The following is an 11930-nucleotide window of genomic DNA, read 5'->3' as shown; positions in this document are numbered from 1 at the left end:
CAATAAAAGGAATTAAAACCCCAATTCCTTCTTTGCCTAGTTCGTCCTCTAACGCGGAGCAAGCCGCGCCTTGTCTCCTGGGACGTGTCACATTTGGGGCAGTTTTCTCATAACAAAGACCCCAAATCATTGCAGCCTGGTACAGGTCTTTACACTATGAGAGTCGGGGTGAATATTTCACACCCCGTGGGCTCGGCGGGAGGGCACAATTGTAACAACAAAAGCGAGCTTCTGCCTCTGTTCAGCCCCTTAAAGAGAAATCTGAACAAATCGGTGTATTTCCTCTAAGCGTGCTCAGGTTCACTGCTGAAAACAGCTGCAGCTCCCAGAGGTGAAATCTGCCCCGATTTTACAATGGCGAATACAAGGCATTATGAAGACCCTTCCTACCATACAGCCATCAAGCTCAGGGACAAAACCATTTCCCTGGGGATGAATAGCCTTTTCAAACAAACTGGTGCTGTTGGTTTCACCAAGTTTTCTCCCTCAGCTAGTTGCAATTGGGTCTAATATTTCATAGCACCTTCGGGGCTGAACAGATTAATTGAAGGTAGGTTTTAAAAGGTGGAAATAAGCGTAGCGCCTTTTGGGAAAAAAAAGAGGCACCTGAAATGTGGCACAGACGAATAGCCTGACGGACTGACAGACAGAGTCGGTGTGAGTGGAGAGGTTTGAGAGTTACACTGTATATGTGCGATATTTTACTTTTAAATTCATCTCCTTTTCATATGAGCGCTGTTCTGCTCAAAAGAGCCTTCTTTTGCAGCAGGGCTTTCGCGTCTCATGGAGCTCGTTTGCGTTAAGTAGCCAGATGCACCGGTGCTGGAAGGAGCGGGGCTGCCGCAACCTCTGGCTTGAAGTGGTTTCCATTACACACGGGGTTTACAGTTTGGTTCCTAGGCTCTCTGACCCCCACCTCCCCACCCCAACACACATACACACTAAATTGTTCCAGGACCCCTGGCAAGGTGGTCCAGCAATCCAATAGGGAGCACAGAGAAAAACCTTTGACAAGTTCAGTGAGAAGTGATGAGCCTGTGAGATGCGCTGGATTGATTCATGGGCCAAGCGACTGTGAAAACAAGACATCGGCTGGATGTTCAAAAGCCACACCAGCGCGGGGCCTGACTCCAGACACAACTTCGCCTCTAAAATGTAACGGACGCATGGAGCGTCTCAGTAAGTTTGCTAGTTCTCCCTCCCTGAGTCTTCCCAATGGATTAATGAAACTTCCCAAAGGGCATTAGCGAGCCCCGAGAAGGAATCAAGAGAGCCCCCCCACCCCCATGGATCTTCCCCCAGAGTTACTTTGGAGACGCAGCTGTTCCTTGGGAAAGACCCCCCCCTCCACCTTCCCCCGCCCCGGCCCCTGGTACAACGAGGGACGCTTCGAACCAGTTTGGCAGAGGGAAGGAAGCGCGTCCGCCCCCTGGGATTAGTAAACCCCCTTCGCCTCGTGTCAGCGCCAGCACCTGGGGTGATTGATCTGCGCGCCTAATGGTGCGTAAAAGTGGTGGTTACATTTGGCGAGGGGGGCGCCTCCGCCTTGACGTCAGGAGCTGGGTTTAAAAAGGGGGTCGGGCGCGGAGGAGATCCCAGAAGCAGCCACTGCCTGAGAAGTGGAGGCACCGAGCGGCACCCCGGCCCCTCCCGTTCGTTGTCTGACTTGCTGGCGCAGGTCGGAAAGATGCTGTCCTGCCGTCTCCAGTGCGCCCTAGCCCTGCTCTCCGTCGCCTTGGCGGTGAGCAGCGTCTCCGCGGCGCCCTCGGACCCGAGACTCCGGCAGTTCCTGCAGAAGTCACTGGCTGCGGCAGCGGGCAAACAGGTAAGTCCCTCCCGCACCTTCGCCCGGAGTGAGCCGCAGGGATCCGAGCGAGCTGCCGGCAGCCCGGGGCCGTTTGCCGGTTGGTACCAAGTTCTCTCCCGGCCGGGTCGGGCATGGCTCTGCAGCGCGTTGGCTTTGGCTGCTGCCGTGGCTGGGCGAGTTTCTCGGGGGCAGCAGACCCATGCACAGGTGCAGCTCACCTGCACAGAAGCGAGCTTCACGGGCCCCGCAGGGGAGGGTTTTCCAGGGCTCCTTTCACACGAAACCAGCCAGCAGGAGCGCGGGGGGTCAACATGCGCCCGCCTGCACTTTCCAAACGGAGCTCTGCGACGGAATCTAGCGCGGAGGGGGGACAATCCATCCAGCTGTGCCCAGAGCGCCCGCCAGCTGGGTCGCAGCCCTGGGAGCGGATGGGCCAGCGTCGTACGGAAGGAACAGTTCCGAGGCTGTTTCGGAACAGTTGCATGGGGCAGCCCTGGGCTAGCGTTCCCATTAGGCGTTTAAAAGGAACGCGGGGCTAATGTGGCCCTGTCAAGAAAGCGGTAAAGCCTCAGGCCAGAACAGGGGAGAACTCTCCAGGGTGCTAGGGAGAAACCAGGGGGAAGGGGTCGCTCCCAGGCGGTGGTGGGATTTCTCCAGGGTGCTGAAACCAGCCCCCTTGCCAAAGCCTCCAGCTCCGCTCGGGGGTTCCAGGCGGGCTCCAGCTAGCCAAGGCGCACAAGGGCGGCTGTAGAGGCTGGATTTGTGTGTTAGCTCCCAGGGAACAACGAGCTAGCGGGTAGGTCCCATTCACCCCACGGGGACCAGGTGTCTCCGGGTGCATCTCCCTCGATCCACCGCTTTCTATGCGTGTCTGGAGAGAGACTTGACAGATCACCGCTGTGTTTGAAATCCGCCGGCTTTGACCAGCGCTGTTCTAAGCATCCCTCCCATCCCAAGTTGCGAGGTTACAAAGCAGAGGAAGCCCAGCCCGTCTCGGGGCTTTGATGGATTAGAGGAGAATTCAGGGAGAATGGGGGTGGGGGTTCTTTTCAAACTTCTGTACCCGTGGAACACGCCCCTGCTCTACACTGGGTCTCTGCTGCGGGGCGCTGGGTTGACGCTCTCCTGGCTCGGGCTGGGTTGACATATAAACCTTTGCAGCTGCCCAGGTGGGTTGGAGCTGGCTTTGCAGAGATGGGCCTCGCACTCTGTGATGCTCTGGGGATGGCAGAAATGCCGCCAGGCAGATAACCGAGCTGCGCCCAGCTGTTCACGGTCTCTCTGTCTCCCTCCCCACCCCAGGAACTGGCGAAGTACTTTTTGGCAGAATTGCTCTCAGAACCCAACCAGCAGGAAAATGAAGCCCTGGAGCCCGAGGACCTGTCCCGAGGCGCAGAGCAGGAGGAAGTGAGACTGGAGTTGGAGCGATCGGCTAACCCCAACCCCGCCTTGGCGCCCCGAGAACGCAAAGCCGGCTGCAAGAATTTCTTCTGGAAAACATTCACATCCTGTTAGCTTTGGGAGCCGGCCGCCGCCCCTGTTCCCCCCATCCCGAGCAAGACCTTCACGACAGGAGCCGAAGACTGTAAATAGACCATCCATGGTTATGGTGAAATTTAAACAACCACCGAAATAATTGCGTTGATTGCCACTTGTTTTAATAAAACTTTCCGTTCGATTGTACCTGCGTTGTGATTTCTGACCAGTTCTTTCCGACAGGCGCTCTGCACTCCTCCCACATGTACCAGTTTTAGTTCGTTGTCGCAATAAAGTTTAAGTTTCAAACGGTGCCGCTTAGAGTTGTTGGTTTACTGAAAAAATAAAAAATAAACACAAAAAGTCGCCTCTTTGAGATCGGCTTTCCCGTTCTCATTCCCTCCCGCGGAGGGCAGCCACGGTACAGCAAAACCCTGCTACAACACAGCCCTTCAAACAGTGGGTCTTTTGCTTTACTCTCTACGTGGCGGACAGAGACAGGTAGCTATCTTCCAGAACGGAGCGGGAGTTGAATTTTGCACTGCAAAACATATCGGTTGACATTTCAAAGCAGCCTAGGGGATTTGGACACCTGTCCGGGAATGTGTGTTTAAACCCCGTGACTACTTTGAAAATTGAAACCCTGCATTGTAGCAATAAGCCCTGGCTTCACTGGTGAGTAGCAAGCTGCATGGCTGAGTTACACACACGGCATCGCAAATAAGCACCAGTGAAACCTTTCTGCCACACTAGGATGCAATTTAGTTATGCAACACTGTTAAATAAACACTATTTTTTTTGCAATATTTTCGGAGAGTTGGCGGGAGGCGTTAACTCGTGTTAGTTTTTGCATCTCTATAAAGCTAAACTGCTGAACCTAAGCCTCAAAAGAAGAGAAAATGCCTTAGTAAATAGCAGATCCCTTTGACTTGAGTTACAGTTGCTTTTCTGTATCTCGAAGGCCTGGATGGAGGTACGGGGTCACTATTTCATGATATGCCAGGAGTAGGAAGAAGTGATTCTTTAAATGGAAAGGAGATTGGGGTGCATCTCCCGTGAGATAAAGTCTTTTTCCCCCTCTAGCCTTGATGGTTTGTGAAATCTTGAGGCACAAGCCAGTTCCTGATTCAAGACTGAATATTAGTCCTCCTGCACCTCTGAGGACAAATTGCACCCTTGGGGAAAAGACAAAACACATTCCTATGGCAGCTGATTCTTTTAAAATTGCTGGCTGATTGGAAGCTGCTTTCTTGACACCTTAAATGACTGCTTCTTGGAGCAGCTAGTTCTGGAACCCACAAGAGGAGAGGCAATTCTTGATTTAGTACTAAGTGGAGCACAGGATCTGGTCCAAGAGGTGAATATAGCTGGACGATTTGGTCATAGTGACCATAATATAACTAAATTTAATGTCCCTCTGGTGGGGAAAATACCACAGCAGCCCAACACAGTAGCATTTAATTACAGAAAAGGGAACAACACACAAATGCAGAAGTTAGTTAAAGAGAAATTAAAAGGTACAGCGCAACAAATGAAATACTTGCAAGCTGCGTGAAAGCATTTTAAAGACACCTAGAATAGAGGCTCAATTTAAATGTATCCTCCTAATTAAACAACATCGTAAGAGAACCCAAAAAAGTGCCACCGTGGCAAAATAACTAAGTAGAAGAAGCAATGAGAGGCAAAGAGGCACCCTTTAAAAAGTGGAAGTTAAATCCTAGTGAGGAAAATAGAAAGGAGCATAAACACTGGCATGTGAAGTATAAAAATATACTCAGGAAGGCCAAAAAAGAATTTGAAGAAGAGCTAGCCAAAGACTCAAAAAGTAATAGAAATTTTTTTATTTAAGTACATCAGAAGCAGGAAGCTGCTAAACAACTAGTGGGGCACTGGACGATGGAGGTGCCAAAGGAGCACTCAAGGACGATAAGGCCATTGCGGAGAAACTACATGAATTCTTTGCATCAGTTTTCATGGCTGAGGATGTGGGGGAGATTCCCAAATCTGAGACATTCTACTTAGGTGACTAATCTGAGGAATTGTCCCAGACTGAGGTGTCATTAGAGGAGGTTGTGGAACAAACTGACAGACTAACCAGTAATAAGTCACCCGGCGCAGTCAGAGTGCATTTCTGAAGGGTAACCTGAGTCTTGGTGTGCAGTGAGACCCCACTTACAGATCCTGATTCAGCCAAGCACTTCAGCACATGCTCAACTTTAAGTCCCTGCCCAAGTGCTTTGCTGACTCAGGGCCAGTACAAAGGGATTGTGGCATTTTTTGGCTTGAAGGGAGCGATTTTCATTTGGCACAGATGTACCCAAGAGCAGTGTCTCCACCGCTGGAATTGCCATTTGGCAGATCGTGATGCATTGGCGACGAAACTGGGGCTTCCATTTCACTCAATGGCATTTTATTACCTCCCAGTTCATCAGGTGTGAAATCCTGCAGCCCTCGCTTACTAGTTTGTGCTACAGTAGCACTCACCTGAGACCAGGGTCCCAGCTGCACTCGGAATTGTGCACAGCCACAGTCACAGACAGGCCCAACTCAGGAAAATGTCCAACCTGAACAGACCAAGTCTGGGAAGGGAAGCAGGCACGGAGGGGTGAGTCCGGATTAGAACGCAGGCTGCATGACTCCCACCCCCAGCTTCCATTCATTCTTGCTCAAGCAGAACTCAGATTAACTATAGTGAGAGCTGGGCTGCAGCGGCGATTGAGGGCCCCGTACTCACCCTCTGGGCTGCAGGGATGGCAGCCCGAACCCTCCAAATGGGAGAATTAATTGCTTTGATCTGATCGTCTACAACTCACGCCTCCCAACTCCACAGAAGTCCTGAAGTTTGGGGTTCCAGTCCTGTGCCTTTGCTGGGGAAGAGAGGGGCTGTCAGGCACCGGGGTTGGGAAGCTGGCTAAGGTCCCCCCTCCACCTCCACCACAAAATCGGGGAGAAAGAAGAAGTTAATGTTGCCTGATGCAGTGTGGCAGGGGATGAATGGTTCCAGGGATGACAGGGGTTTGTCTTTCCAATACAGCCACACTGCCAGGAAGCTCAAGGACTACCGTGAAGGTGGAAGCCATTGTATAGATGATGCTGTGGCCTGTAATGAATCCCCTGAGATCAGCAGGGATCCTGGAGGTTCAGGGGAGGCAAACCCCAGCCCCCAAGGTGAGAATTCCTAGGCCGCTGTCGGGTTTTCTCTCCCGCTCTCTTACAAGAAACATGGACCAGATGTAGAAGGTCCCAGTTCAGTTCTCTGTTTTGCCCCTGAATCCCTATAGGACCTTGGGTGATCCTCTGAGTCTCCCTGCCTCCGTTTCCCCATCCATAAAATGGGAATGATCATATTTTCCTACCTGCCTGGGCTGGTTTGAGGATGAATGCATTAAAGCCTGTGAGGTGCTCAGATAATATGGTGATGAGGACCGATGACTTACCTAAAATCGATGGGGAGAGAATGGGTCCAGTGGCTGCAGGAACTGGCTGCCCAAATGAACACCATTGTATTCCCCAACAGAAGGGGGCTGTCTTCAGCAGCAGACTCTGCACCTTCTGGCTTGTCACTGGTATCTCAATAGAAACTGAAAACAAGCTAATTATTCAGTGATGAGACAGCCATCAGGCCGGAGCTACAGGAATTTAAAGGAGACGCTTCAGGCTCAGATAGTTTCATTCTCGGTGCCTCTATTTCATGGCATATAAATGGAAGGCGACTTGCCTGTATTTTCTGTTTTGGTCACCAGGCTCAGCCAGTGCTTTTCAATGCAGGGTCACGTTGCTGATCATTGGAGTGAAGCTGTTGCAAATAATATATAACATTTAACATCCCTGTGGTGGGAAGAGAACACCTCAACAACCCAACTCTGTGACATTTAATTTCAGTAAAGGGAACTGTGGGGGAAAATGAGGGGGTTAGTTAAACACAAATTAAAAGGTACAGTGACTAAAGTGAAATCCCTGCAAGCTACATGGACGCTTTTCAAAGACACCATAATAGAGGCTAATGTAAATGTACACCCCAAATTAAAAAACACAGTAAAAGAACTAAAAAAGAGCCACAGTGGCTTAACAACCATGTAAAAGAAGCAGCGAGAGATAAAAAGGCATCTTTTAAAAAGTGGAAGTCAAATCCTAGTGAGGTAAATAGAAAAGAACATAAACACTGCCTAATAAAGTGTAAAAATGTAATAAGAAAAGCCAAAGAGGAGTTTGAAGAAAGGCTGGCCAAAAGCTCAAAAGGTAATAACAAAATGTTTTTTAAGTACATCAGAAGCAAGAAACCCGCTAAACAACCAGTGGGGCCCCTGGACGATCGAGGTAAAAAAGGAGCGCTTAAAGACAATAAAGTCATTGCTGAGAAACTAAATGGATTCTTTGCTTCAGTCTTCACGGCTGAGGATGTTAGGGAGATTCCCAAACCTGAGCTGGTTTTTGTAGGCGACAAATCTGAGGAATTGTCACAGACTGAGGTATCACTAAAGGAGACTTTGGAATTAATTGATAAACTTAACAGTAACAAGTCACCGGACCAGATGGCATTCACCCAAGAGTTCTGAAAGAACTCAAAGATGAAGTTGCAGAACTATTAACTATGGTTTGTAACCTGTCCTTTAAATCGGCTTCTGTGCCCCATGACTGGAAGTTAGCTAATATAACTCCAATATTTAAAAAGGGATCTAGAGGTGATCCCAGCAATTACAGACCAGTAAGTCTAACATCAGTAGCGGGCAAATTAGTTGAAACAATAGTAAAGAATAAAATTGCCAGACTCGCAGAAGAACATAAATTGTTGGGCAAAAGTCAACATGGTTTCTGTAAAAGGAAATTGTGTCTTACTAATCTATTAGAGTTCTTTTAAGGGATCAGCAAACATGTGGACAAGGAGGATCCAGTGGACATAGTGTTCTTAGATTTCCAGAAAACCTTTGACAAAGTCCCTCACCAAAGGTTTTTATGTAAATTAAGTTGCCATGGGATAAGAGGAAAGGTCCTTCCATGGATTGAGAACTGGATAAAAGATAGGGAACAAAGGGTAGGAATAAATGATAAATTCTCAGAATGGAGAGGGGTAACAAGTGATGTCCCCCAAGGGTCAGTCCTAGGACCAAACCTATTCAACTTTTTCATAAATGATCTGGAGAAAGGGGTAAACAGTGAGGTGGAAAAGTTTGCAGATGACACTAAACTGCTCAAGATAGTTAAGTCCAAAGCAGACTATGAAGAACTTCAAAAAGATCTCACAAAACTAAGTGATTGGGCAACAAAATGGCAAATGAAATTTAATGTGGATAAATGTAAAGTAATGCACATTGGAAGAAATAACCCCAACTATACATACAATATGATAGTGGCTAATTTAGCTACAAAGAATCAGGAAAAAGATCTTGGAGTCATCATGGATAATTCTCTGAAGATGTCCACACAGTGTGCAGAGGTGGTCAAAAAAGCAAACAAGATGTTAGGAATCATTAAAAAGAGGATAGAAAATAAGACAGAGAGTATCTTATTGCCCTGCTATAAATCTATGGTACACCCACATCTTGAATACTTCATACAGATGTGGTCTCCTCATCTCAAAAAAGATATACTGGCACTAGAAAAGGTTCAGAGAACAGCAGCTAAAATGATTAGGGGTTTGGAACGGATCCCATATGAAGAGAGATTAAAGAGGCTAGGATAGAAGTCTATAAAATCATGAGTGATGTAGAGAAACTAAATAAGGAAAAGTTATTTACTTGTTCCCATAATATAAGAACTAGGGGTCACCAAATGAAATTAATGGGTAGCAGGTTTAAAACAAATAAAAGGAAGTTCTTCTTCACACAGCACACAGTCAACTTGTGGAACTCTTTACCTGAGGAGGTTGTGAAGGCTAGAACTATAACAGCATTTAGAAGAGAACGGGATAAATTCATGGAGGTTAAGTCTGTTAATGGCTATTAGCCAGGATGGGTAAGGAATGGTGTCCCTAGCCTCTGTTTGTCAGAGGGTGGAGATGGATGGCAGGAAAGAGATCACTTGATCATTACCTGTTGGACTCACTCCCTCTGAGGCACCTGGCATTGGCCACTGTCAGAAGACAGGATACTGGGCTGGATGGACCTTTGGTCTGACCCAGTATGGCTGTTCTTCTAATGCTATGGCAGATCCCCAAGCAGAGCCACAAATGTATGATTCATCTGTAGCAACCCAAGCTTTATGGATGCTGCTGGCTTCATAGCATAGTGGGGTCTGCATAGCCTCAGAAATATATTCTAGAGGAGGCATGTTAAGTTTTCCTTGTCTCAGAGAGACAGATGCAACAGTTCAGGGCAACTGTACCTGTATTCCCCATCTGTGGCACACCAAGGGCTGGGGTTTTGGCTCCTCAGCCATCACCTCTATTGTGTGGAGACTCCATCTCATGCCTTCCTGACTGGGGGTCTTCCAGGCTGCACAGTTTCCTGCCTACCCTGTGATATGCCCAGCAAGCCAGACTGCCTAAACAGCCAGTGTCTGCACTTTGCTTTCACTTCAAAGGCTATGAACTGCGTGATTGTCAGCGGTTATATGTTACCACACAACTCTTTCTAAGCAAGCACATTTATTCTTGAAGTGAAAATATTACAGAGAAAACCTATTACAACAATAAAACACCTACCTGCATACTAATAAGCTCACCAGAGATCACCCCCCAAACTCCAAGGGCTCTAGCAGGAGTCAGTGCTCCAAACCCCAGCCAGGGGCTTTCTATGTTCACAAGTTCATATACAGCCTCAGCTCAGAACTAGCACCTGCATGAATAGTTCAGTCTTTCCTCTATATGGCTTGGGTCTTTGATCTTGGCCTCCTGGGACAGGCAATTAGCAGACAATGGTTCCCTTCTCAGGGTGTAGCTTCCAAAGGCTGAATTTTTGCGTAACCAGAAGTGGGGTATTCACATTCACCTCCCCCAGAGATTACCCAGGCAAAACACTTGACACTGTCCGAAGTCCATTCTTGTCCAGCCCACTGTTCAGTAGAGTCCTTCCAAGTTCATAACACTGCCCAGGGTTCACATCCCATCAGCCCTGCCACTAGCGAGAGATTGCGTACAATCCTGGCCCATGATAATACATAAACTGGTCATTTACTACAGTGCACCCGGAACATACTTACACCAAATTCAATGTGGTCTCCCAAGGATACTGCAGGAAATTGCCAGGAAATCACTGCCACCAGATCACTTCACTCAGCTCAAGGAGCACAGGACTGCTGGTGATTTTGCAATAAGATTCCTTGGCCTATTTATGATTATATGTGGATTGTTTATTCGAATGACAATCCCCATTGTTCTAGGCACAGTACAGATACAAAGTGAGAGAGCGCATCTGCCCTCAACAGTTCATATTCTAAATGCAGAACTAGGAAGGTTTATCATCCCATTTCACAGATGGGGAACAGAGACCCCAAGAGGTTAACAGACTGGCCCGAGATTACACAGAGATTTTGTGAGAGAGCCAGAAAGTGAACCCAAAGCTCCCAAGTTCCAGTCCACCACCTTAACTATAAGACAAATCTTTATGCGACACTATTGTCATCATTTTTACAGCTGCTTACACAGTGCACACTTTTGTCTGCTGTGAAAAGTGCTTTGGGTTGAGTCTGGTCACCTCTTCAACCTAGCTCGCTAATTTAGGAACATTTCCTGCAATGGGCCGGCTTGCACAAATAAGGTCTATTTAATGGGAGTAAGGTTTGCAGGATCAGGTCATAAGAACTTAAGAATGGCCCTACTGGGTCAGACCAACGGTCCATCTAGCCCAGTATCCTGTCTACCGACAGTGACCAGTGCCAGGTACCCCAGAGGGAATGAACAGAACAGGGAATCATCAAGTGATCCAACCCCTGTTGCCCATTCCCAACTTCTGGCAAACAGAGGGTAGGGACACCATCTTTGCCCACCCTTCTCCCTAATAGAGTGACCAGACAGCAAATGTTAAAAATCAGGACATGGAGTGGGGGGTAATAGGCAGGGCCGGCCCCAGAGTGCCAAGCGAGTGCTTCGGGCAGCATGCCATGGGGGGCGCTCTTTCGGTTGCCGGGAGGGCTGCAGGCGGCTCCGGTGGACCTCCCACAGGCGTGCCTGCGGATGGTCCACTGGTCCTGTGGCTCCGGTGAAGCATCCACAGGCACGCCTGCGAGAGGTCCACCAGAGCCGCGGGACTGGCGAGGGGCAGAGTGCCCCCCGCGGAGTGCCGCCGTGCTTGGGGCGGCAAAATGCCTAGAGCTGGCCCTGGTAATAGGAGCCTATATCAGAAAAAAAACCCCAAAATCAGGAACGTCCCTATAAAATTGGGACTTCTGATCACACTAGTCCCTAATGCAATATCTATATACACATAGGAGAAGTCTGTGATGTTGACTGGCAAGTCTGAGCATGCAGCAGGATGGAGGAGTGAGGGATAACGGTTGGTTCACCAATCTACAAACGATTGATTGTCACTTTAGCCTGCTCCGTACTGCAGCTACTGTTACTGGCAGTAGCTGGAAAGAGTCACTGTGTGTGTATTCATAGCAGTGGCTTATTTGAGACACTGGTGGGAAATGTCTCTGAAGAGCCACCCAAAGGTCTGGAAGCTGTAGCCTGAAGTATTAAATATTGAGAAAATCCACAGGCGGGTGGATT

The 11930-nt window shown here is 48.5% G+C and overlaps 1 protein-coding gene across 1 annotated transcript; it reads left to right on the top strand.

The window, feature by feature from the left end:
- The first annotated feature begins 1592 nt into the window (after positions 1-1592).
- On the top strand, positions 1593-3597 carry SST (somatostatin). The gene is made up of 2 exons (XM_050964839.1): positions 1593-1825; positions 3110-3597. Exons 1-2 carry the CDS (start codon positions 1688-1690, stop codon positions 3320-3322), a joined length of 351 nt encoding a protein of 116 aa, XP_050820796.1. The 5' UTR covers positions 1593-1687; the 3' UTR covers positions 3323-3597.
- Positions 3598-11930: the final 8333 nt, after the last annotated feature.

This window comes from Gopherus flavomarginatus, chromosome 8 (assembly GCF_025201925.1).
Source record: "Gopherus flavomarginatus isolate rGopFla2 chromosome 8, rGopFla2.mat.asm, whole genome shotgun sequence".
Taxonomy (NCBI): Eukaryota; Metazoa; Chordata; order Testudines; family Testudinidae; genus Gopherus; species Gopherus flavomarginatus.
This window is presented reverse-complemented; position numbering and strand designations above follow the sequence as displayed.